The sequence below is a fragment of the Carassius gibelio genome, chromosome A2 (assembly GCF_023724105.1).
Source record: "Carassius gibelio isolate Cgi1373 ecotype wild population from Czech Republic chromosome A2, carGib1.2-hapl.c, whole genome shotgun sequence".
NCBI classification, from domain to species: Eukaryota; Metazoa; Chordata; class Actinopteri; order Cypriniformes; family Cyprinidae; genus Carassius; species Carassius gibelio.
In genome coordinates, this window is record NC_068372.1 from 9,413,962 (window position 1) to 9,441,497 (window position 27,536).

At 38.0% G+C, this 27,536-nt stretch overlaps 1 protein-coding gene across 5 annotated transcripts; it reads left to right on the plus strand.

Annotated features, from left to right (window-relative positions):
• The first annotated feature begins 1,152 nt into the window (after positions 1 to 1,152).
• LOC128022314 (alanine aminotransferase 2-like) lies at positions 1,153 to 26,459 on the plus strand. Of its 5 annotated transcripts, none has more exons than XM_052609741.1 (12): positions 1,153 to 1,302; positions 1,811 to 2,000; positions 14,989 to 15,078; positions 16,903 to 17,011; positions 17,867 to 18,000; positions 18,309 to 18,552; positions 18,823 to 18,902; positions 19,072 to 19,208; positions 19,322 to 19,496; positions 22,581 to 22,736; positions 22,817 to 22,929; positions 25,829 to 26,459. In XM_052609741.1, exons 2-12 carry the CDS (start codon positions 1,860 to 1,862, stop codon positions 25,917 to 25,919), a joined length of 1,470 nt encoding a protein of 489 aa, XP_052465701.1. In that variant the 5' UTR covers positions 1,153 to 1,302; positions 1,811 to 1,859; the 3' UTR covers positions 25,920 to 26,459. The 5 variants fall into 5 exon arrangements, with proteins under 5 accessions (XP_052465701.1, XP_052465709.1, XP_052465684.1 ...); XM_052609724.1 differs by having other exon boundaries at positions 1,183 to 1,335; XM_052609734.1 differs by having other exon boundaries at positions 1,208 to 1,363.
• Positions 26,460 to 27,536: the final 1,077 nt, after the last annotated feature.

Below are 27,536 nucleotides of genomic sequence, written 5' to 3' on the forward strand. Positions count from 1 at the left end.
CATGTTATTCATTCAGCAATGATTCAGAGATCTGCTGCTTGAATAAATGTACTGATTCAGCATACACGACTATGTACAAACTTGAATCTTAATGTCTAAATTATGGATGGTAGTTACAATTTTTATTCCAGTAAATATAGACTTATTCCATTCAGACTTAAAGGGATAGTTTACCCAAAAATGAAACTTCTGTCATCATTTACTTACCCTCGTGTCGTTCCAAACCTGTATAAGTTGCTTTCTCATGTTGAACATAAAAGAAGATATTTTGAAGAATGCTGCTAATCAAACAGTTGGTGGCTACTATTTACTTCCATTTTCCTGCTATTGGAGTCAATGGGGACCAACAACTGTTCGATTTTTTACATTTCTTCAAAATATCTTCATTTGAGAAATATCTTCATAAGAAAGAAACTCATAGGGTTTGGAACGACACAAGGGTGAGTAAATGATGACAGAAGTATCATTTTTGGGTGAACTATCCCTTTAAATGAAAAATAAAACAGCTTCCACAACATATCTGTTTCAGTTTGTTATAAACTAAACTAAACAACAACAACAAACATATGACAAATGGCCTTGATATAAGTGATTTAAGCCTTAGATTACATTAATAATCATAAAAATACTTACCACTCAGTTAAAGTTCTTGTTTAAAGATTTTGCCTAAAAGTATGAATTCAATAGCCTGCTTTTAAAAATAAAGGTTCCAAAGGTGGGTTCTCACTGCAGTGGCATAGAAGAACCATTCTGGGCTACCTAAATAATTATTCTGTGAACAGTTCTTAAAAAAAATATTAATAATAATAAAAAAAAAACATTTATTTTTCTTATTTTTTTCCCCTTGTGAAGAACGTTTTAACAATATATCCTGTAATATCTCCTCTTTGACAAACAACCAGCCTCCTCTCACATGTTCCAATAAGACCAACGTGGTTGAATAAAGAAGAGCATGCTGTCTGGAACATCACAGTCTCTGATAACAATTAGATAAATTATTGTCAAGTCTGCCATTTTCTCAAGTTGCTCTATATTTCCTGAAGTTTGCCAATAGGCCTTTTGCCGAAAAGTTCTTTCAAAAAACACACTACCCTGTAATGTGATCGCACTGTTTGTTCATCTGTACTGCAAGACATACAGAGCCTCAGTCAACATGGGAGGAGCTGGCGCGCTTTATTCACAGTTATTGGATCAATGGGAGGAGGTTCAATGTGAAGGGAAGTTTTAACCGGTCAAAGTTTGGATCCGCATTAGACGCTTCACACGCCTGACACGGGTCGATCGTTGCTGTCTCTAATCTCGGTAAACGAGGAGTCCTCCCTTTCTACACTTCTGGTGCGTAATTGCCTATTATCGGGACGAGGTACGGGCTATAAAACTCCCCATTTAAGAAGGGGTTGGCAGTCATGGAAAAGTAACTAGAGAAACTCTGTATGTACTGTTTGTGAGCCCAGTAGATAAAAAAAAAAGGCGTGGGGATTTAGTGGGGGTCAGCAGTTGCTTGTGCTTCTTATGAAATCTTGCACTAGGCTATCTTATACACAGTCCAAAGGTCTTCTTGAGTAGATATGTCTAGGGTTTATTACGCGCGTAAGCAAACGTGCAACCAAACAACCAAAGTTTAAGAACCCAAATTGAAGCTCTGCATCAGAAACCTGCTTCGCTTGTATCTGTTTATAAAAATGTTATCTAACAGAACCGTGAGCGTTTTGAAATGGGGGAGATGTGAGGCTTACACGGCGGTGTACCCCAAGGTTCCAGACAGGGTCTTGAACTTTTCTCCGCTGCTTTCCCTTTCTTCTCCTCATAGGAATCTTTCTGCATTCCCGGCGGCCCAAAGAGAACATCTACACCAGAAGATGTCCGAAAACGGAGCGTTACCCCGTCTGGGGAAAGTGCTTACCGTTGACACCATGAACCCCAACGTGAAGAAAGTTGACTACGCGGTCCGCGGTCCAATCGTTCAGCGTGCGGTGCAGATTGAGAAGGAGCTGAAAGAGGTATAAGCAGCATTGATTACATCCTCGCAAACAAAGTTGCATTACATTACGCGAAAGTTTAAACAGGCTGTAAATTCTGCAAGCATCCTGTAATTCTCTTGCGCACAGTCTGGAAGAAAGCATATCTGGAATAATAATAATAATGTGTTTATGTGACATCATCTTAACCTTCGCTCTGAAGTGAAAATAGCTTCTCCTTTTTTTCTTTTTTTGTGTGTGTGTGTGTGATTTGAATTACAGATTACTTTTGGGGTAGCAGTCTTGTCAGGCTAGTATTAAATACTGTTTTTGAATATAACAATTTTACTAAAGCACATTTTAGGTTACTTGACAAAAGTTTTCATGTGCATGTTCACTTAACCCCTTTGATCATAAACTGGCTGTTTCTACAGTTCTTACTGGAAAAAGATGCAATTTCATTCTTCTAGTAAACATCTTTACTGTTGTGCTTGAGGCTCATCACAAAGACACTTTTAGAAGTGGGTTGCAATTCAAAAGCTTTGATTAGGTAATCCAACAACAAAAAGTATGTCTCTCCGTCACTCTTTTTCCTCCATTTTTTGGAACATTTATTAGGTCAGTGTTTGTGATGCAGGCTGCCATCGGTCATTAGTGAGTAAGTCCACTCTTTGTTACTCATTCATAATTAGTTTGGCTACAGACATCTCATAACAATCATCATTTCTGCTGGCCATATGAGTGGTGCTGGGAGTAGTAGTGAACTCTGAGGTCATGCCCTTTAAAAGATCACAGTCTAGAGTCAGCATTGATTGTCATAGGAACAGAGAGCATCTCTGTTTGTCAAGTCTTTACTCCACTTTTTAAATTGGTGGCTGTATCTAAGTAAACTACAGCACCTTCCAAGAACACACATGGAAATTATATTAGATGTCAAACATCTGTTGCCACAGTTTCAAAACAACAGCTGAACCTGGATTATTCCTTCCAGATCTAACATTTAACACACATTCGCACCAGAAGATTTTGTGTTAGATATCTTGTTTTTAAATCATATTCATCACTCTTAAATCACATGCTCTATTTACAAAAACATGGTCTAATAATTTCAGCTTTACATATACACTTTTATTTCCCAGAGGTAAATGTTTTTTTCACAACCTGTTGCCATACGAAGCTTGCATTAAAACTCTAGGTTACGTTTAAAGCTTACTAAACATAGTTATGCCTCAGATGCCTTTTATTTTTCAAATGGATTTATGTTCCTTGTTTTAGCCTGACCTTCAATCATAAGCAAGTCAAGTCAGGTCAAGTCAAGTCACCTTTATTTTTATAGCACTTTAAACAAAATACATTGCGTCAAAGCAACTGAACAACATTCATCAGGAAAACAGTGTGTCAATAATGCAAAATGACAGGTAAAGGCAGTTCATCATTGAATTCAGTGATGTCATCTCTGTTCAGTTTAAATAGTGTCTGTGCAATCATTTGCAATCAAGTTAATGATATCGCTGTAGATGAAGTGACCCCAACTAAGCAAGCCAGAGGCGACAGCGGCAAGGAACCTAAACTCCATCGGTGACAGAATGGAAAAAAATAACCTTGGGAGAAATGAGACTCAGTTCGGGGGCCAGTTCTCCTCTGACCAGACGAAACCAGTAGTTCAATTCCAGGCTGCAGCAAAGTCAGATTGTGCAGAAGAATCATCTGTTTCCTGTGGTCTTGTCCTGGTGGTCCTCTGAGACAAGGTCTTTACAGGGGATCTGTATCTAGTTGTCCTGGTCTCCGCTGTCTTTCAGGGTAGTAGAGGTCCTTTCTAGGTGCTGATCCACCATCTGGTCTGGATACATACTGGATCCGGGTGACTGCAGTGACCCTCTGATCTGGATACAGACTGGATCTGGTGGCTACAGTGACCCTGGAATAAGAGAGAAACAGACTAATATTAGCGTAGATGCATTCTTCTAATGATGTAGCAAGTACATTGGGTGTTATGGGAAGTGTTCCCGGTTCCGGTTAACCTAAAAAGGCAGCCTAAAAATCGGACGGATTTGGATATTAGAAGCACATTAGTGTGTTATGTGCAAGCCAGGTTAAAGAGATGGGTCTTTAATCTAGATGTACACTGCAAGAGTGTGTCTGCCTCCCGAACAATGTTAGGTAGGTTATTCCAGAGTTTAGGCGCCAAAAAGGAAAACGATCTGCCACCTATAGTTGATTTTAATATTCTAGGTATTGCCTGAGTTTTGAGAACGCAGTGGACGTGGAGGATTATAATGTGGGGCTGGATAATTCTACCAAAAATTCCATTGATTAATAGAGTAATCGGATAAAATTTGTTTTTGCTTAATTAAAGTGCAATACTAATTATGCAAGAGAAAATAGGACTCCTGGGTCTCTAAAAATGTACAACTAAGTTTCATTTTTTTATTTTTTAAATGCATAGAATGCAATGCATACATCAAAATAAACATTTAATTATTACCCATTGTTTCTCTGTCTTTACTTGTTCTGTGAACAATGACAATAAAGTTGACAGATGAATTAAGTGCATTTAAGTGCCATACAGTTGGAGTTTTAAATAAAGCATTTTCTGAGATGCACATTAAACATTAAACACATAAAATATTTATGTAATTTATCTTTTAATTATTGAAAATTAAGCAAACTTAACTTTAGGGGATTTACTATTAAAAATAAAACATGGAAGAAATGTGTGATTAAACCTTAAAAAAATAATGTTAGATTTTTTTTTTTTTTTAGTAGTAGGCTATGTACATTCTGTTGAACAATAGTAATACATCTCGGGCAAATACTTGTCTTTAAACTAAAGCAGACTTTTATTTTGAAAGGTTGACGTACCTTTATGTGATGTGACGCTAGTTTTACTCAAATCAAATGGTCAAATGCTCATGAAGTGCAGTTCTGCAGATGCTATTCATGTGTTCATGTCCTTATTTAGTGAGACAGCAGATGCTGAAATCACCGCGAGTGTCACGCGCGCTTCAGTGTGTGTGATAAAGGAAGAAGCGCTTCTGCGCCCTTCATTAACAGAGACACGCAGAACATGCATGATTCATATTTAAATAGACTGTTCCGGCTTAATATTTACAGTCCATATCTTGATTTGATCTAAGTGCAAAGACCTATTTTTGATTAATACATTGAAAATTTGGCAAATTCCATGCGATTCCGCGTTAAACTGTAAATTCCGTTTTAATGACTGGATTCCGCGTTTCCCTCTGCTTTTTTAAAAGATTTCTAACAAATAGCACACCTATGTTCCTAACTGATGACAAATAATTGACAGAGCAGCCATCAAGTCTAAGACAGTGTTCTAGGTTATTACATGCAGAGTTTTTAGGTCCTATAATTAACACCTCTGTTTTTTCCAGAATTTAGCATTAAGAAATTACTCATGATCCAGTTTTTTATATCGACTATGCATTCCATTAGTTTTTCAAATTTGTGTGTTTCGCCAGGCCGCGAAGAAATATAGAGCTGAGTATCATCAGCATAACAGTGAAAGCTAACACTATGTTTCCTGATGATATCTCCCAAGGGTAACATGTAAAGCGTGAAGCGTAACGGCCCTAGTAATGAGCTTTGAGGTACTCCATACTGCATTTGTGATCAATATGATACATCTTCATTCACTGCTACGAACTGATGGCGGTCATATAAGTACGGTTTAAACCATGCTAATGCACTTCCATTAGTGCCAACAAAGTGTTCTAGTATATGCAAAAGAATGTTGTGGTCAATAGCGTTGAACGCAGCACTAAGATCCAATAGCACTAATAGAGAGATACAACTATGATCAAATGATAAGAGCAGGTCATTTGTAACTCTAAGGAGAGCAGTCTCAGTACTATGATACGGTCTAAATCCTGACTGGAAATCCTCACAGATACCATTTTTCTCTAAGAAGGAATATAATTATGAGGATACTATCTTTTCTAGTATCTTGGACAGAAAAGGGAAATTTGAGATCGGCCTACTGTATAATTAATTAGTTCTTTGGGGTCAAGTTGTTTTTTTTTTTGTTTTTTTTTTTATGAGAGGCTTAATAACAGCCAGTTTGAATCTTTTGGGGACATATCCTAATGACAATGATGAATTAATAATAGTCAGAAGAGGATCTATGACTTCTGGAAGCACCTCTTTTAGGAGCTTAGATGAAATAGGGTCTAACATACAGTACATGTTGTTGGTTTAGATGATTTAACAAGTTTATACAATTCTTCCTCTCCTATAGTGTTTAAACCCATGATAATCTAAACAATGCATGAAATAAACCATTTCAGTATTGTGTGACAATGATTTTATCTAGTTTTTATACAAATTACCACTGTCACACAATAATTTCAAATCAAAATAAATTTGCCCCTGAGCCACATACAAAAAGGCTTTTGCTTAGATGCTAGGTACCAGCAGTCACAGTGACAAAGCCACAGACACATGGTTAGACACTGCAGGTACAAGTGCTGCAAGAACAATGAGTCAACACTCTCTATTAAAGTCCTTTGTCATTAAATTGTGAAAGATTTCAATCACATCCTACTCTCATTGCTGTCATAAAAACAGGAAAAACAGGAATGGTTTTCCAGGAATCACATGTTATAATAATGAAACCAAGATTTTTCAGCACAATCTGTTGGGGGATTTCTTGATCTAGCAAAGAATATGCACTGGGTTTTAGTTTTTGGCACCTGCAGGTCCATTGGTTTAAGGTTTCTGGCAAAGACATGCATGACAAAGGTGGCCTTCACCTAATACTGTGCAAATCTATTTTTGACTTCCTGCTTGCTTTCTCTCATTTACGTACCTCGTCTCACTCCTCTATTTTTCTTAAAGACTCTTTGATGCAGTCTCTTTCACTTTTTGTTTGTCTTCGTCTTTCAGCAAAGTGTTATTGGTATGTAAAAGATTACAATACTGCAAAAGCAAGTATACTCCATAGTATCTATGTAGTTACAAAGTATATGAACATACATCACAGGTGAGCAACTCTGGCCTTTATAGTCCTCAGTCCTGCAGAATTTAGCTGCAACCCTAATCAAATGCACCTGAAAAAATCTAACCAAAGTCTTCAGGACTACAATAGACAATTATAGTCTGATCTGTTTGATTCAGTTGGAGCTAAACTCTGCAGGAAAATAGACTTCGATGCCCAGCGGTGGTATTTTCTGAAGTCCAAAGATGAGGTTTTTTAAAGGAGTTAGGGGCACAGGAACAGGAGAGTGAGTGTATCATTGAAATGCACAGTGCACAGTATGCATATGCTTATTAACATTCAGTGGACACCTTACTGTAAACAATTAGCATTTATTCATAAAATGGCCATTCATAATTTGTTCCAGATTTTTTTTTTTTTTTTTTTGCATAGCTCATACAGAATATATCAGAATTAAAGTTTTGTTGCTCTTAGTCTAGGCCAAGGACTTTTAGCTTTGTGTCCATCTGTATGGTAATCAATAATCAACATCAATAGTAGAGCCTTTCTAATATAATATCCACTGCTGGTTTTTGCTGGAGCTGGAACTGAAACTGGCGACTTCCTTAAAAACACAACAGTAAAAAGTCACACCCGGAATGTATTACATAATTATTATTATAAGAAAAAAATAGGGGAAAAAATATAGTAAAATTTCTCTGGAGTGAAGTGGTGTACACAAAAAAAATAACAAAAACAGGTGCGCAACCAAAAATGTTAAAAAGTAAACTTTTTCCTCCAGTGAATTTTCTCATGGGAGCCATGGAGATCATGATTGCACTGATAAGTCTACCGTGCAAAAATGCAACACAGGTTTTTATTTTATTTTATTTTTTTATTAATGGTCTTCAGTCTTCACGGACCTTCGCGGGGTTTAACCAGACGGTTACACGAGCTTCACCAATCAGATGCATCACTGTGGGATTCTGGGATTGTTCAGCATTGTGGGTAATGAAGTACTTAGCCAAGACATCGCGAATAAAAGGCATTTATATCAAGACAAGGTTAGTGCCCCATGATCCTTTTGCGTTTATATGAGCATATACTATCGCTTAGTACAGCCGTAGCTGGTTTTAAGTCTACCATGTATGGTTACGTTTTTATGGCTTATACCCCAAATGCCAATGCAGAAATTGCATTGAATTTTTACTTCCGGCACCAGCTGTGGGCGGGACTGTGATGCTCTATAGGGCTGGGACAACGCGTCGAGGTCACCGATGACGTCGCCGCAAAATATGCGCATTGATTCGTCAACCTGTTTTTATTTATCTAAAAAACGTTTGCAAAACGCGATGGCTGGATCAACATTCTGTCCAACGTTATATAACCAATCCAGGGGTTTTTCTGCATTGATCTTTTTTTTTTGGCGGCTGTCAAAGCCTTATTTGATCGGTGAGTGATGTAGAATGACAGGGCACGTACAAGAAAGAGCCCCGTCTGCACGTGCACACTCACAGTCTTCAAACAACTCGAGCGCTTCTTGCTCTCTCTCTCCCTTGTGCATATTAATCAAAATCATTAAACACGATAGAAAAAGGGCGAAACACCAAAGTTTCACGTGTGCTCGCGCACTCACAGTCTTCAAACTACACGAGCGCTGTCTTGCTCTCTCTCTCTCTCTCTCTCCCTCGTGCATATTAAAGGGGGGGTGAAATGCTCGTTTTCACTCAATATCCTGTTAATCTTGAGTACCTATAGAGTAGTACTGCATCCTTCATAACTCCAAAAAGTCTTTAGTTTTATTATATTTATAAGAGAAAGTCTGTACCGATTTTTCCCGGAAAAACACAAGCGCCTGGAGGCGTGACGTGTGGGCGGAGCTAAAGAATCACGAGCGCCAGTACTCTTTTGCGTTGAGAGCGTTTAGAAGCTGTGACATTACCGTGAGGAAAAAACCATCAACCAAAACAAACCATGGCTAACAGTCAGATTCAGCGTATATTTATGATCCAGAATCAGATCCAGAGGCTGAAATTTAACAAGAGCAGCAGCAGCAACGACGTCTCTATGTTAGGGCTGTGCAAAAAATCTAATGCGATTTTCATGTACATCTCATCAGTAAAGACACTCCTGTAATTAGAAGTATATCTCCAGCACGTGTGTTCAGATCAGGGTTGCCAGGTATTCACAACAAATCCTGCCCAGTTGCTTCTCAAAACTAGCCCAATCCCGCTTCCCCGATAAAACATTGCTTCCCGGGGTTAAAATATACGTTTTTTAGCAGGGTTGCCTTGGTAAAATTCGCGTTTTAGGGGCTAAATATCACGTTATTTGTATTGGGGTCGCTGTGACCCGCGGACATGAAAAACAACCACCACAGACTTGGCAACACTGGTTGGCATTTACTAAACCGAGCCGTAATTCACTGACAATCTACACAAAATCGATGTTAAAATTGCAGGTGATTCTTTGTCGATTTTGAAAGCGATTTTGTGGTAGTTGTCGGTAGACTACGGCTCTGTGTAGTAACTGCCGCTCCACCTGAACCAGTGTTTCCAAGTCTGTGGTTGTTTTTCATGTCCGCGGTTTGAAGCAATCCCAATACCAATAATGTGATATTTAGCCCCAAAAATGCTAATTTTACCAGGGAAACCCTTCCCAAAAATGTATATTTTAACCCCGGGAAGCAATTTTTATCGGGGAACCTCCCGGAAACGCAATTGGGCTAGTTTTGGACTAGTTTTAAGAAGCAACTGGGCAGGATTTGTTGTGAAAACCTGGCAACCCTGATCTGAACGCACATGTGGGAGATATGCTTCTAATTATTATAACGTGTTAACTAAGATTAATTAATTTATTAATTAATAATTTCCCGCATTTTTTATAACTTATTTTTGCACCGCGGAACGTTTCTCACTGGATGAGTTTCGGCGGACCGATTATACTGGAGCACCAACTAGCGTTCGCATATCACTGCAGCACATCGAGCCTCAAGTATCACCTCAACGCAAAACATATAGCAGCTAGCGTGGACTTTACACTTTATGTTGAACTATGTATTATTTTGTTGGTGCAACAGTTTATGTTGAACTCTTTATTGTTTTGGCCAAGGTTATTGAGAGTTGGACTTAGTATGTTATGGCCTCTGAAGCAACAGAGAAATGTTTTCTAATAGTCAGTGTTTCCAATGTTCTGAATGTAATTGACAGTATTGTGTTTTACTTTAAAAAAAAACACTTTACAGAAGGTTCCAGCACCTATAAGCTTCCTGAATTTCTGAAATGTACTATTTCTAAATTGTTTCTAAATATGCTATTGCTACACTTCATGGCAAAATTTGCACTGGTATGGTAGACTTGGTTGAACAAAAATAAACAATATTTTGTTTCTTAAGCTTATGTATTCAGTCATTATTCAATGGTATATTATAAATCCATGTGAAAAAAAAATTACTTCTCACTGTTCTCAGTTCAAATATTTATATGCGATTAAAATGCGATTAATTAATTACAAAGCCTCTAATTAATTAGATACATTTTTTTAATCGAGTCCCGGCCCTAGAAATAAACGATGTGCAAATCCGGCGTCAAACTGGGCCTTGTTTGTAAAACAAGCATCTTCGAAATGCAGGGAACAAACAAAAACACTTGCAAAACTCTGTTGATGCTCTGTAAAAATAAACTCCATCCACTGGTCCCTTAATTCAGTTTTTTTTTTTTTTTGGTAATCTGTGCAGGGTTGTCTTGCCCTGGCAACCAAAAACACACTTCTTTTGTGACAATTCGCTCTCGCTCTGATCAGTGAATGTCGCTCTTCCGGGAGAAGTGCCCTTAGGACCCATATAAGGAAATTCCGCTCCATCTAACGTCACACAGACCCATATTCGAAAAAAACTCTCCGAAACTTGTGACAAAGACTTTGTCTATGTTTAGCATGGGAATCCAACTCTTTAACAGTGTAAAAAACTCAGTATGCATGAAATAGCATTTCACCCCCCCTTTAACCAAAATCATTAGACACGATAGAAAAAGGGCGGAACACCAAAGATTCACATGGAGCATTCGGATATTTTTTTTTCTCCATGGCTGCTGGCTCCCACTGTTAATTTTTATTTTTAATTTTTTTTGGCAAAGCACTCTCTGTATTAGCTTAAAGCCCTCAAGTTTACATTGGTTACTGTATTCTTTCAATTGCTCTAAACAAGTATTTTGGGTGACCTTTTTTATTGAATGCTAGACATCAAGTTGTTGTTATTTTCATCTAAAAGAAGAACTTTTCAGTAAGCTAGGCCCTATGTGTTCAGTAAGCTTGTTTCAGTAAGCTATGTGTTTTCAAGGCTTCAAGGTTTTATTGAATGCCATCTCTATACAAGTCCAAAGTAATGCATTGTTAGTCAGTCTTTTATTTTGTAATTTTAAGAGCAATAAACATATATTGCAATGTTAAGGAATTCATGTTTTTTTTTCATTCAGATATGTAAATCAACATGTATAAATTGTTAGTAGTCAATTAATTGGGAAATAATCAAAATTGAATCGGTCTGAAAAAATTAATCGTTAGATTAATCGATGCATCGAAAAAATAATCTCTAGATTAATCGTTTAAAAAATAATCGTTTATCCCAGCCCTAAAGTGTAAAATTGTGTTGTCCAAAATTTTTTCATTTTTGTATTTTTTAACATTTAATTTAAACTAGCCTTTTAATCTTGCAGTTTGTTTAACACCTTTTGCACCAATTATAGTTACCATGTTTTTTTTTTTTTAACTGCACTTTATATGCTGCACTATATCTTTAATGGATATGCTGCTATAAAAATGCAGATCATCAGTCATATGTTGACTAAACGAATGGCAGTTATGCGATAACGTAGGGCAAAGCCAGCTGTAATAACTACAGAAATGCTTTGTGAAATCTGACCCACTGTCCCTCATGCTTAATACTGCGGAAGTCAGCGTGACTCACTTTTACAAGTCTGAATACCTCTTTCCAACACAAACCATTTACCTTCTGCTCAAACAGGATTAAAGGGTGTCATTCCTTCATGGGCGGTAGACACACAGCTACATCTGATTGGCTGCCATTTACAACCATCTTCCCTTTGTGGCCAATAGCTAAAGATATGGGAAATAATGCTTTCAGTCTTTTTTGGGGGAGGTGGGAGTTTCTGGTAGATGCAGCTGGTTCTGTTGGACAGAGACTCAGTCTCGCCATAATGAGACACAGATGTGCAGCTTGCAATCCAGTCCCACCCGTACCAACTACTGGGCACACCGCTGTTGTTTGTTGAATTCAAAACAGCTGGAGCCTGAGAGAGAGGATGACATGTGAGAGAATGAAAGAGCCATAATCAAGTGCAAGTACAATTTCAGCACTAAGCCAGTATAACACACATATAGCATGCTGAACTCTTTTGCAAGAATGCCTATTGTGAAATAAGAAATATATTGGTGTGTACTACATGGCTTTTGTTTCTTTTTAACTCTTTTTAGCTCTCATTGCTGTTCTACTTTAATTACACAGCATATGTTCCAAATTATACACATAGGTTGAGTGTCATTTTAGACATTCACTCCAGAAATGCTTAATTATAGCTGAATAGACAAAGTTAATTTCAGTTCATTTCAGTAACACCTTGAAGAAAACAGGACGTTAAATGTAGAACAGTGTGAAGAATAAACTACACTGTCAGAACAACCGGGTACTGTGATAGAAAACATTTGATTTTTGATATTGACAAGATTTTGTCAAATACTAAAAGATTTCCTGCAACCAACTCAAATTCAAAGGACAAATGAGAAATAAAAGAAATTTACAAACCATGTATAAATGTGTTAGCCAGCAGAGTAAACATGTTCAGGGAGTTTCAAACGGTTATTAGGACATATTAAATAGTTTAAAACGTGAGTTTTAAAAATGAAAAATGAAAAGTTGTATCATATCGTTCAAAACCTGTATGACTCTCTTTCTACTGAGGAATACAAGATAAAATTATTTTTTAGGAAAGCTGGTAATCAGACCGTTTTGGTGACCATTTCTCAAAATATCTTCTTCTATATCTTATATAGGTTTTTTTTTTATTTTATTTTTTTACAACTAATATTTACAAGTAATATCAGCTACAAGCTGGCATCGGAAATATATTATGACAGGTTGATTGCTTGAACCTATTGCACTTTTTAAATTCAAGTGTTATGGTTGAGTTTCTTTGTGTGGAGAGTTTCTTTTTTCTGTTCCTGTTTCCCCAATATACTCTCATGGCATTTTGCTACAATTATGTGTTTGTTACTATGTTGCAAATTGGTGGCAATTTTTTATGAATTTGTGTAATCTCATTTGTACATTTCTGGTTTCATTAGTACTTTTGTTATTATATTATTAATATACTGTATTTGTATCCAACTCTCGCTCTGGCAATTTCCCGCATGACACCTAGAAGTCTGACTCTAATTGTATAGCGTGGTATAAGATTGGAATCCAGGAACACCTTCTTGCTGATCATGTAAGGACCTGCTCTAGCTGCAAGAGTTCACATTCATGACACATTTTTACAAGAAGGTTTTTGACCATTTTACAAGTTGCAACTCTGACTATAACGATTTTTATAAAACAAACATTATTTCTATCATTTGTAGAACAGCCTATATAGTTTATAAGGTGTGTGATATTCTCTCACTCTAGTGAGAAATTCACACATTTACACATTTGTTACAACTAGACTTCACAAATGCAATGTCTTTATCCCACACATTCAGTGTTTGAATAGGCTTTCACTCCCTCTGTCTGATCGCTGATTTCTTTTATCATTTTCTTAAGCAGGTAATTTGTTAAGCAGAAAAATCCTCGGATCACAGAAAAACAAGTTTTATTATCTTGTTCTGTCCGAATGGTGTGTTCCACTCCGGAGAGAACAACATATTTTGGAAAAACAAGGTGCCTGTGTGTTGCAATCAGCATGCAGCGAGAGTGACAAGGATGTTGTTTGTGAGGCTTCAGCTGCACAGTCTGTTAAAGTGCTTTTGAAATGAGTAAACAGAAAGAATGGGACACAGAAGGGGACTGGGTGAACCCCTGCCATCAGCAGTACAACTGACCCTTGCTGCTTGTTTGTACGCCAGATACGACACGTAAACAACATTTTAGCCCTCTGCTGATCAGACGAATTCAGAGGTCAAATGAAAATCACAAAACTCATCTTGCACAGTTGAGGAATGATCTGCTGTTACTTTTCTAAGCAATCAGATTTAAGGATTTTCCTGCATGGTGAAAAATAAAACATTTCCTTAGAATCACATTGAAGATGAAGCTTGAGTTGCAAATGTCTGAAATGTTGGATGGTAGAAGAAAGCTTAGTCCCTATGCCTAAAAATTGTTTTATTAAAAAAATCCACATTAATGTTCACCAACCAATCAGGTAGAGCCTTCACCATGAGTATTAATGTTCCAACATTTCAGTTCACACCCGGGCCATATCATAAGGTGTAGTCAACTTTGCCTGTGCCTGAAAATGCATAATGTGGCATTAGTGGGACTTGAGGTGTCAGAATAAGCATGAAACACGTCATTGTTGTCAACAGCCTATTCTCTACCCGGCATGCACTACTTCAAGTCGGATGCCAGTCAGTCTCTTCAGTGCCGCGTTAAGTTAAACACACCTATTGAGACTTGTTGGTGAGCACTTTTGACTTGGCCACCCAGAACACTTTACCATCCACTTACCAACCTCCCTGAATACCCTGGCAACCACAGCAAACACATTCGCAACTGCTTAGCAATGACTTGGCATTCCATCAACTTTGCATCATGGCAAAAAGTCATAGCCATAGTCTGCAGATTTTGGACAGCTGCAATTGGCAGGTTTAACAGAAAATCATTTAGCGTGTGATGAACACAGACTTTGATTTTAGAATTTATTTATTTATATATATATAGACCTTTTTTTTGGAGGATTTCAAACATGTTTGGTTTTTGAGCCAGTTTTATAACACACTGCTTTCATTTGTCACCTGTCTTCTTACACTGAGGTGCATGAGTTTTGTCCAAGTTTTTTTTGTATGGAATGACTTGAATTTATGTTTTTTTTTATTCTATTACAGGGGGTCAAGAAACCTTTTGAAGAGGTCATTAAAGCAAACATCGGAGATGCTCATGCTATGGGGCAACAGCCAATCACCTTTTTTCGACAGGTACAGTACTACCTACAGTACCGCAACTCCCTATATGCAGAGTACTCAGTCTGTGTAGGGCACCTCCCATCTGCCATTCTCCCATCATGTTTGCGGCTGAATGTTCATAATTGATGGATGGACATATATGCCCGGGTAAAGGACATCAGCAATCCGGCACAGAGAAAAGAAAACTAAAGAAAGTAAAAAAAAAAAAAAACAGCTTGACGGGACCATCTCTAAAGTTACATGCGATATAGGTATATAAACTTTTCTAATGTCAGAAGCATTTGAGGAGAATGACTTACAGTCATAAATAAAACTGTAATTGTTCATCTAGGTGTCAGCTATAATTGAATGTTTGATATTTATGAAAATAAACTGCAAATATGTAAATTATGCTACTTTTTCACATGGGCTCAAACGCAAATTTGAAGCTCAATAGCATTTGAGGAGAAAGACTTGCAGTCATAAAGCTACAATGCACACCTTATACATTTTTAATATATATAAAAATAAATTATAAATCATTTAGGTTTTTTTTGGGTTCCCTTACAAAAAATTACCCATGGTTTTAACAATAACAGCACAAATCATCGTTCTTGTAGCCATGGTAATTGCAAATAAACGTCTCTAGGTTACGATTTATAGCGCAATCTAAATTCGCCCTTCATATGTCTGGTCTTAGCTTTGCTCTTAGGCATTATTTTGCTTTATTGGGACAGACAACAATAAATAAGACTCACAAGACAGACATTTTGACATGCACACACAGAGCGCTTGCTGAAAGACGCGAAGCTGAAGCCAGCTGCGTGGCACGTGCCTTTATGGCTTCCTGGTAGCTACGTCACCCCGCCTGTGACGTCACGCTCTTCCATTGGACAGATTGCACACTATATTCAGAGTTGATCTTGCCAAAGGCGTTTCCCCAAAGCGCTCGACGCAGCTCGAGTTCCTGAAGAGGAACCATGGTTTTGTTACTTCAAATACAGTAATAATTTATAAAGGAGTATTAATATACTGTAATATTTTTTGTTGTTGTTGTTGATATAAAAACAGACCTAAGCCATCAATAACAATGAGACAATAATGATTGGTTAATAATAGCACTGTTAAAATACATAATGTAGGCAAATACAAAATCAACAATTTATGTACATGTTATTACAAATGCCTGCAAAGGGAGCCAAATGCCATGTAAGTGCTGCTGTTATACTTACAGGACAATCAAATCCTTGTTTAGGCTACTGACCAACCATTTAATTCAAATATTCACATAATCTTTCATTTTTGGCCACCTTTTTGCTATAGATGACACAGTCTTTATAATTTCTTCAACAAAAAAACGTGCATTTCACAACCCCTTACAAAAATAAACCATGGTTTTATCATAGTAAAACTGCTTAATTTCCCTTTTGCATGATTTTTGAATGCTTGAGACTATAAAATAAATTAGAGTCATAATAAAGTTATTACAATTGTAATTTGTAAATAATACAATTTATTCATTTACTTTTTTATTTGATTAAAGTTCTATTTTTACCCCTATAGTAGGTGTTTATTCCATCATCATATTTGAGGAAGGGGGCCACAATAATACAGTCCTGCTTAGGGCACCCATTTGGCTAGCAGCGGCCCTGGGTACCTCTGACTCCTCTCCTTTTGCTGACTAATAGTGTCAATGAATTATCTACTGTAGACGTTTCCAGTCATTTGCAGGTCCACTGCGCTTTTCAACTGTTCCATGCATTAACCAAAGTCAACAGTTTTACATTTGTAAATAGTTTTACAATTTTTTTTCTAGATGTTTTATGTAGCCTCATAAGCTACTTTGTTTCTCTCTAGGTGATGGCATTGTGTACTTATCCACAACTACTTGATGACAACAAGTTTCCAGAAGATACCAAAAGTCGAGCGAGGCGTATTTTGCAATCATGTGGAGGAAACAGCATCGGTATGTGATGTGTGTATAATGAGAGTTGGCATGAAATATCAAATGCAGAGGTACTTCAAATGTTTATAATTACACATGCAGATGTATGATCTCATACAATGTGAAAGACTATGTGAAATATATACCTTTAGATACACATCTTGTGTAAATGTACATGTATATGACAAATGACAACCTAATATGATACATTTATGATACATTTATGAGAGAAACTGGATATTTGTCGAGAACATTTTTTTTGAGGGGGCAAATTGTTACATTTTTTCCTTTGGAATATTGTGCACTGATGTACCATTTACAGCAAGGCTATGAATTATATGTGCTAAGAAAGTAAATATGGTCAGTTTTAATTTAATGTTTCATTTTAAAAATGCTGAAAAACTGAAAATTGTCACAATTTACTCACCTTGACATTATTTCTTCTGCATAACACACCGCACACACACACACACACACACACACACACACACACACACACACACAAAAAGTCAGTTTTTTGTGTTTTTGTTGTTCATACAAAAAGAACCACTGGGGTCCAGTTTTATTTTGGACTCTATATTTATGAAAACAGCTGACACATTCTTCAAAATATAATCGTTTTGTGTTCCACAGAAGAAAAAAAGTGGTGACCAGTTACAGGACTTAAATATACTTTTATGAGTACATTTTAACCAAAACACTTAATTATAAACTAAACAAGTGTACTAATTGTACACTACTGAAACCATTGATGTAACTCAGTGTGCAGTCAATATGTTACTATCCAAAAGTCCTCTGAGGTTTTGATGCTATATTATATGTTGTAAGGAAACTATTCCATATTGAAACATCCCTTTGGTCTGTTCCTTCTCTCAGGTGCGTACACAACCAGTCAGGGCATTGACTGTGTGAGACACGATGTTGCAAACTACATACAGCGTCGTGACGGTGGTATTCCGTCCGATCCTGATAACATCTACCTCACGACAGGAGCCAGTGACGGCATTGTGGTGCGTCAGGCAAACGCAAACACGGTTCTCTGTACACTGAACTTGTGTACTCAGAAACAGTCCACCAGTTTTCAGCTCTGCTACATCCAGTATACTTATTTCATATAAGTACAGCTTTTATTTTAATTCATGATTCAATATATCAGACTTAAGGTTTTTTACATTAAAAACAAATCCCATAATCTTACATTGAGCCTTCTAGATGTAAACAACCATTTAGAAACCACATGATAAGACCCCAACAACCGAGGAAATGTAGAAATGTAGTTTTATAACTTATGGTCATCTTATTTCTTGTTGTCTTTTAGACCATACTGAAGCTGTTGACCGCTGGGGAAGGTCGTACACGGACAGGGGTCATGATTTCTATTCCTCAGTACCCTCTTTACTCTGCATCTATAGCAGAGCTGGGTGCTGTTCAGGTCAATTACTACTTGAATGAGGAGAAGTGCTGGAGTCTAGACATTAGTGAGCTACAGCGCTCTCTACAGGCAGCCAGGGAGCATTGCATCCCCCGTGTACTGTGCATCATCAACCCTGGCAACCCCACTGGTGAGCCGGTGTAATGACAGTATGATATGAATAAATTACCCAAAAATATTTTCAAATATAAAGCTTGCGTTTTGAATTGCAGTAAAATTTTCACTATAATTTTGCAGCTTTGGTGAGCAAAACGTTCTGCATGCTATAATAAACCAAAACATTGTTTAATAACTAATGTGCAAGTTTAATTACATCTGCCCATTTTTTTTCTTATCTTTTTAAAATGATTTATAAGTTTTCTTTCCATTTTATAAATATTTTTTTACATTCTTTCAATAGGTCAGGTACAAAGCAGACAATGTATTGAAGATGTAATCAAATTTGCAGCCAAAGAAAACCTCTTCCTAATGGCTGATGAAGTAAGTTGATACTGTTTACACCATATTATATAATTCTATAAACTCTGTATTAACATCAAGTGCACCCCTAGCATCAGCATCTACAGGCAGAGAAGTGCACCCTTAAATAGTTATACATGTTTTCTTTACAAGCACTAAACATTTCTCTTACTGCTCGTCTCCTTCATAGGTGTATCAAGATAATGTGTATGCAGAAGGCTGTGAGTTTCACTCCTTCAAGAAAGTGCTGTTTGAGATGGGTCCAGAGTATTCAAGCAAAGTAGAGCTGGCATCATTCCACTCCACCTCGAAGTGCTACATGGGAGAGTGAGGACACGCTTATCACTTTTAATTTCAGATAGGAATACTTGCACGTTCATCCAATCCATTCAATGTACTTTCATTTCTAACATTCATAAATAAACACACACACTTTTCAGATGTGGTTTTCGAGGAGGATACATGGAGGTCATCAACATGGACCCAGAGGTGAAGGCTCAGCTCACCAAGCTGGTCTCAGTGCGTCTGTGCCCGCCTGCACCTGGACAAGCCCTCATGGATCTGGTTGTCAACTCCCCTCAGCCTGGAGAACCTTCCTACCAAACCTTCATCAAGGTGCCTATCTTTCCATATTGCAGATTTTTTACCACAGCAAGCAGACAAACTAAAATGGTGGTGTATGACTCTGGTTATAGGAAAAATTATTTTCAAGACACTGGGTTTCATTCATTAGTAGCTGCTGTATTAATGAGCACATGAGAGAAATTCCACAACATGTGCATCCACATGTGAATCTATTCTTAACATCTGATGTTAATGAATTTTGGAGTATTTCAAATGAGCGACCACATGCTTGAGGTTCCCTGTCAAGGGAACTTCGAACTGCGTCCTCTTAGGGGACACTTTGGGGAACACCTCGTCGTGACCCGTGTCTGAAGCATACTTTGAAAAACGCCAACGTGTTGGCCGGCGACAGCCTCCGACGTCATTACCGGCGCGACTATAAATACACACCCGTAGGACCCGTCACTTATCTTCTTCGTCTTCATTGACTGTTCTACTAACAAACTCTGTGAGTTTCCTTTACAGTGCTCAGTTCCGGCCTTGTGCTCTGGTATTAGGTGGCCAAGATGACAGGCTTTCGGCAGGAGGCCACGCTGCGTGGGTTCCACCCCCCCCCGGGGCACGGCACCCACCGCAGAGTGGGACCCGCATGTGGGAGGCAGGCGCGCTGCGGTTGTCCATCCCACACCCCCTCCCGAGGAGCCTGGCTCATCATTAGAACTGCCACAGCAATGCAGGGAATTTCATGGATGTCCGGCCAGGTCACCCTGAGGGGTCTCCTGGCCGTTTAGTGACGTCGAATGGGAAGGTGGAGGTGGTAGTTACGGAAGTCTTTCTGTATGTACTGCCTCAGGTGATGCTCCCCTCGTTTGAGGTTTGGAAAATTGGAGCTGGCCTCTCCGGTGCGAGCCGGCGCCTCTGCGATGCTTAGGAACCTTTCAGTACACACTAAGCCTGTGTACTTATCTCAAAACCACATGGTGATCAGTGTGCACGTGAACACTTTGCGCACTGTCTGTAATCCACGTTAAGTGGTAAGTGTGCACGCAAGACTCTGCGCACTTTCTGAAATCCTGTACGGTTTGGGTTACGCGCTCTGCTTCATTCCCTTTCTTAAGATGATTAGCCCTGGGTACCTTGGGCTTCATTCAACCAGTGTGTCTTTGTTATACGCCTCAAGCATCGCTTCCCTCAACATGAGGGGCTGTTTGGGCAATTCTCGTGGTAGTTTAGCAGCGCTCCCCTTTTCCAAAAGAAAAAGGGTCGCCTATAAGAGTGCTACTCTGAGCTCGGAATCCTCCTCTTATATGAGACTGAATTCTCGTTTTTTTCGCCAGAGCGCTCCAGTACTACATACTGATTTTGAGATGCACTGTGAGAGCAGACATCCTGTTGAGGCAGGGGATGAGGATAGGGGAATAGCGCCTTCGCACCAAGGTAATGAAGCAGAGTTAGAGAGGTTGGCCAGACTTGGGTAGATCGGTTTTTCCTCTGGACGCCATGGTACAGGTGTGGCCGAAGCTTCATCTGTACATTTCTTCCTCCAATTGCTCTGCTCCTGGGCCATTCCATCTACGAGCTGCTCTATCAGAGTGCCACGAGAGCCCCTCAGTATTTCTAATTCCATGCTATGGTAAGTGTGCACGTGAAGTCTTAGCACACTTTCTGAAATCCACACTGTGGTAAGTTCGCACGCTAGTACTCTGCGTTCTTTCTAAGATCCTATATGGTGAGGCCTTCGTGCCCTTTCTTAAGTCGGTTAAAGCCCTGTTCATCTTGGGCGCCACTCGACCCAGGTATTCTCTGATACCTATCTAGAACAGGGCGTTGCTACTAGAGAACTGTAGCCCCTGTGTGACAGGCAAGACTTGGTAAAAGACATGCTAGTTTCTTAGTCGTATCCCTTTAAAGGAATCTTTCGTGATTCCAAGCCTACAGGAGACCCTACAGGTAAGTTGGGTATGTAGCTTAGGCCTTTGGCCATAAGGGATAATGTCACGGACAGCCGTCGAACCGTCCCAGGGGCGAATCCCGGTGAAATGGTAGAGTTGGTACTTAGTGTTTGGCATGATTCTGGCCTGCACTCCCCTCATCATGGCGGCGTGGGTATACTGTTCCCCAAAGTGTCCCCTAAGAGGACGCAGTTCGAAGTTCCCTTGACAGGGAACGTCTCAGGTTACGAATGTAACCATGGTTCCCTGAGAGGGAACGAGACACTGCGTCCTCTAGCTCCCTGCCATGCTTCAGGACGCAAGCTTCACAAAGAAGATAAGTGACAGGTCCTATGGGCGAGTATTTATAGTCGCCCTGTTATTGACTTCAGAGGCTGTCACCGGCCAACACGTTGGCGTTTTTCAAAGTATGCTTCAGACACGGGCCCCTATAAAGTGTTCCCCAAAGTGTCCCCTTAGAGGACGCAGTATCTTGTTTCCTATCAGGGAACCATGGTTACATTAGTAACCTGAGACTTTTTTCATTAAACACGCCAAAATCACAGGAACTGGTCAAACTTTTGAACGGCAGTGTATCGCAGTTCCCCCAAAAAATTTAAGCAGATTTAAGAATTGATAATTCTAAGAAATGTTTCCTTTGAATCTTAATGCATAATTCCATGTATTGCCATTACAGGAATACATAAAGTGTATTACAGTAGAAAACATTATAATTATATCTCACATCATTAATGCATTTTTGGGCAAATAAATGTTGCTTTGTTGAGCATAAGAGATTTCTTCCAAAAAATGTTAAAAGATCTTAATTATTCCAAACATTTGACCATATATATACACACACAAATGATAACAGAGACCAAAATCCAAAAAACATTCAAAACAGAGGAAATTTTCTGAATATTTTGTGTTCTGCTGAAGAAATGAAATTATTCAGGTTTGGAATGACATGAGGACGAGTAGATGATGACATAATTTTCATTTTTAGTGATTTAAATGTGAAAGAAAAGATGGTAGATAGGACAGAAGTAGATATAGTTTTCAACTGCTGTACACTGTTTCCCATGTTTCTGCAAGAAAACCTGGGTTTCGCTCCCAGTTAGCTGTATGTATAATCCATTTAACCGTATTGGCTAGTATCCCAGTCTTCTTCCTTTTGTCAGTCCTCTTCCTCTGTCTTGTGTAGGAACGGACAGCCATTCTGAGTGCCTTGGCTGAAAAAGCCAAATTGACTGAGGAGATTCTGAATACAGTGCCAGGCATCAGCTGCAACCCTGTGCAGGGAGCCATGTACTCTTTCCCCTGTATCACTCTACCTGAACGTGCCATCAACGCAGCCAAGGTCGGTTTGTGTCACTTGTTTTTTGTCTTCAGCTTGGTCTAGTTCACTTAGTTCATGGCTTGTTGTGTGTGTGAATACAGGCGAAGGGTCAGGCTCCAGACATGTTCTACTGCATGAAACTTCTGGAGGAGACTGGGATCTGTCTCGTTCCTGGCAGTGGTTTTGGTCAACGAGAAGGCACTTATCACTTCAGGTGTGTGTGTCCTCAAGAGATTTGATGCTTTTTAAAAGTATTTGTTTTGGGGTGAAATGGATTAAGAAAAAGAAAAAGATTTAGGGTGAGATTTTTATTTTTTTAAATGAAACAAGCACAATGAAGTGGTCACTATAATACCCATAATACCCAGTTTCACTTTCACTTTCACCCATAACATGCATTTAGAAAATAGATAGTTTGGATTTTCTTTTCATGCTGACTTTATTACAGGGTTTTAGTAGGTCCTTACATTTAATTTAAGTTAAAGCCATAAAAAGTCTTAAACTGTATAAGAAAATCTTAATTATAATTTCAGGAGGTTTTAAATTTGGGAATGGAAAGGCCAGAATTGTGATATGCCTTAATGTGATGATTAAACCTCAAAAGACTATGTTTTCATTTAATAAATATAAGTGCTGCAAGATTGCTGCATTGTGTTCTGCCTTTACCAGGGAAACTTATATTTTTGCCGTTCCGAAAACGCCTCTTGGTGGCGGAGAATGAATGTGCATTTTCAATAAGCCATGTATTCCTGCAATACCAGAGGCTACCGTTTCAGGGCTGTGTAGTTTTTATAAAGGGTGTAAGAAAATATTGATACTTGTGAGTAGAGATCGACCGATAAGGGTTTTTCTATAGCCGATGCCGATGCTGATGTTTAGAGGTCAGGGTCAGCCGATGGCCGATATGTGCTGCCGATTTTTAGGGCCGATATCTTGGAGTTTTCCCCTTGATTTGCATGCTAAAATGTCACACTAATAATAAGTGGATGCACAACTAATTTTTTATAAACTTATCATTTACTGAGCACTGACTTGAACCATCTCTCGAATGTTAATTTAGTGCACTGCACAGTATTAAAATAAAAAATGTATCCAAAGTTAACTAAACAAAGGCATCAGCTTCACCTTATTAATTTGTTTTTGGATTGACATTTTCATAGCCTTAACTTTAGAGGATTTGTTTTGGAGAGAAACTAATAACTGTTTTTATAATGTTTGGAAACATTTTGCTTTAGACTACAGGCATTTTAGCCTTCATTATTTCGGAAAATAATATGGCCAATAAAATGCGATGTGAGCCGTGACTTAAGTTTTTTTATTTATTTAATTCTGACAATTTTATACAAGTGTCTCCCGGCTGGCCTGGGAACGCCTCGGGGTTCCCCCGGAAGAGCTGGAGGAAGTGGCTAGGGAGAGGGAAGTCTGGGTGTCTCTGCTTAGACTGTTGCCCCTGCGACCCGGCCCCGGATAAGCGGAAGATGATGGATGGATGTATTATACATTTAACTAAAGGATCCTGCAAGCACTTTCATTGATTCCCCTTTACTCATACTGCACAAAAATTGGTTCAAAAATGTTGAATGTTACAAGGACTGATTATTGCAAATGCAGATTCCACTATCGCCTTGCTTACAGTATTGCAATGTATCGCAAAAAATCGTATCGCAACCCATGTATCGTGATACGTATCGCCAGATTCTTGCCAATACACAGCCCCTAGTTTTTATTATTATTATTATTATTATTATATATATTTTTTTTTTATGTGTATGTATGCTGTACAATATAGTGTGCCCATTGGTAAATTAATACATTTTAAATATTTGGAATACTAATACTAGTTCACAACATCCAGCAGCACAATGAACAGATTGCTGACATCGCCTCACACACTCAAGTTCATGCCAGCTCTTACATTAAAAATAAGATGTAAAGATAAAAAAATGAATAGCTTCCATGGATCTAGTCTTTGCATCTGTTTGTTTGATGTTTGAATCAGGTCTCCTCTGTTGGAATCAGGCCCGTAGCCAGCAATGAGATCACATAAATCTTTCATGTTCAGAAATAAAATTTGTTCTCTGAATGATTAATTTGCTGTTAAACTACTCATATGAATGTCTGCAAGACATTTATAATTCACTTAAGACAGTTTGCAAAAATGTTTAGCGTCCATGGTATGACAATGATCTCTGTGAGACTCTGCTGGAGTGAACAAGTCTTCAGAGAGTTGTGAGTGTGGGCTCTGTGTTGCCAAATCCAGCTATTATAAGCCGTTATTAAATCTGTGTTTTTCACTTAATTTGACTCTTTAGAAAGTTAATAAAGTAGGAATATTCAGTTTGGGGTCAGTGGTAGCTTTATCATATTTGCAGAAGTGATTTGAAGTAATTTTGGTTTATTCTATATTTATTTTTTCCGTTTTTGTTTGTTTAAATAGCAATATCTGCTTACAGGATAACTTATTAAGGAACATGCAAAAATATTATGATATTATCTGTCAAACATGATCAACTCTGTCAGAAACAGAAGAAATTAACACTAGTGCAGAGATCTGTAAAATAAGTAGGTTGCAGAAGGTAACATTCATAAGACCACATAAAAATTATAACAGAAATATGGATTGTTGCATGAGTAATAAACAACTGATTAAATTATTCACCCCTGACTATAGTAAAGTATTAACATATAATTAGCAAATAATTATTTTGCAAATTGTCCAAGCTTCTCAACATATAAGAAATTATTAGAATTTAGAGGCTATATGCAATATTTGCAAAAAATGTAGCCTGTCAAAATGAGATGAAAAAAAATATTTCAGTGCTTTTGTTTTCGCTTGCAAAATATCAGAATCAGAATGATAAATATTTCTGTTCTCTTGTAAATTTTGTCCTTTATAATTTATATATTTATGTATATACTGCATTTTATATATAATTTATACATTTATGTATATACTGAAAACATTTAATGCAGTCTTGGTGAGCATAAGAAACATTAACAAATCCTAATGTTTACAAACTTTCGACAGGTATTGTATATATATTCTGACATTAAATAGGACTTCTCTATTTATATCCTCTCCATTCCTCTTCTGTGTTTTTTTGTTTCACCAGGATGACCATCCTTCCTCCAACAGACAAGCTCAAGATTTTGCTCAACAAACTGAAGGAATTCCATCAGAAATTCACCCAGCAGTATTCTTGACCCAGTTCAGCTCGACCAATTACAGCCCTTCTACTACAACTTACTGACTAAAAGTGCTAAAATGCATTGTTCACATCTTAATGTTTGGTCAGAATGTGGCCAAATAATCACTTGGGCCTTGATGGACAATAATCTTCACCTTTACCACTGCATATTTTTATGCCTTGTGCTAAAGATGAATTAATATACTTTAAAACTTGAACTTGATATGACTGTTTTAACATCCAGCGGGTAGACATAACATGACTTGATTACTCATTTCACAAGATTTTAACAAAATTATGACATCCTGAACATCTTCTTGATGTGGTGTGATGTCTAATGTATGTATGGTGTGGTGCCTGAATAGTAAAATGAAAGTAATGGGCATTGACCTGATTTTGAAGTTTTCCCTTCAGTGCGTTGTGGTCATTGTAATTCTAAATGAATTCATGAATCAATGCATGCTACAACATTGCTGTATATGTAAATAACAGATGTATTATATAGCAGATATAATGCAATATAGATTAAAATTTTTGTGCCATGTGCCGTTTTAAAGGGTAGACACTTTTATTTTTATGCAAACTCCTCACCACTAGAGGACACACCACCACAGAAATCACACTTGATCATGTTTTTGAATTGAAGCCTTGTTTTGTAACACCTCTGTCTCTCTCCCACACACAGACACACTACTGAGAATCCCAACTGCTTCATTCTTTGATGGTGTCATTTTGTTAATGAGCTAAGAGACATAATGGGATGAGATGAACTTTGAGAACTTTACATATCAGAACTTTTAAAAGCTAATGTCTCTCGTCAGCACTCTGACACACACACACACACACACACACACACACACACACACACACAAAAAGAGTAAATGCAAAGCCACAAAAATATTATTGGTGGGATATAGATGCTGCATTGCCAAGTAATCGGTACAAGACCTTTGTTTGTCATGTGAAAACATTTAATCTGTTAAAGGAATTTCTAGTCTTAGTTTCCTCAGAAGAATAAAAGCAGATTTTAAGATGAAAAAGGAGATTATCCTCTAATAAGTCTATCCAAACTAAAAAGTACTGTCCCTGACCTCTGTCAGCCCATATTAGCAGTGGTGAGGCAGAGTTGGCTTTTTAATTAAGCAGCATCTTGTTCGTACCGCCCGCTGCCTTTGTCTTTGCACCTAACGACTACCTCTAAATGCTGCCTCTGTTTGATCTTGATGTGCTTGTCTTAACAGGGAGTGACAGCATTAGCAGAGGCAGAAATCGAATCTACCAGCTGCTCAAAGATGAACGTGGCATGAAACAATCATGCTTCCAGAATGTTTTTGCACATCACAGTTCTTTAATGAACATGTTTACATCTGTGCTCTCAATACACATTTCTTACCAAAGCAATAAATCCCACCATCATCCAACCATAGACCTATATGGAGCACGCGGTCCAAAAGTCTGAAAACACACTGAATATGAGTTCATCTTTTTATTTTTCAATCAAGCTTTTGACCAAAGAAATACTTTAGAAACATTATATATAAATAATGCATTATAACACTATAGCTTTCTTTTTTTAGCTAAAGTTTTTTTATAGCACTTTTCACAATACAGATTTTGTCAAAGCAGCTTTACA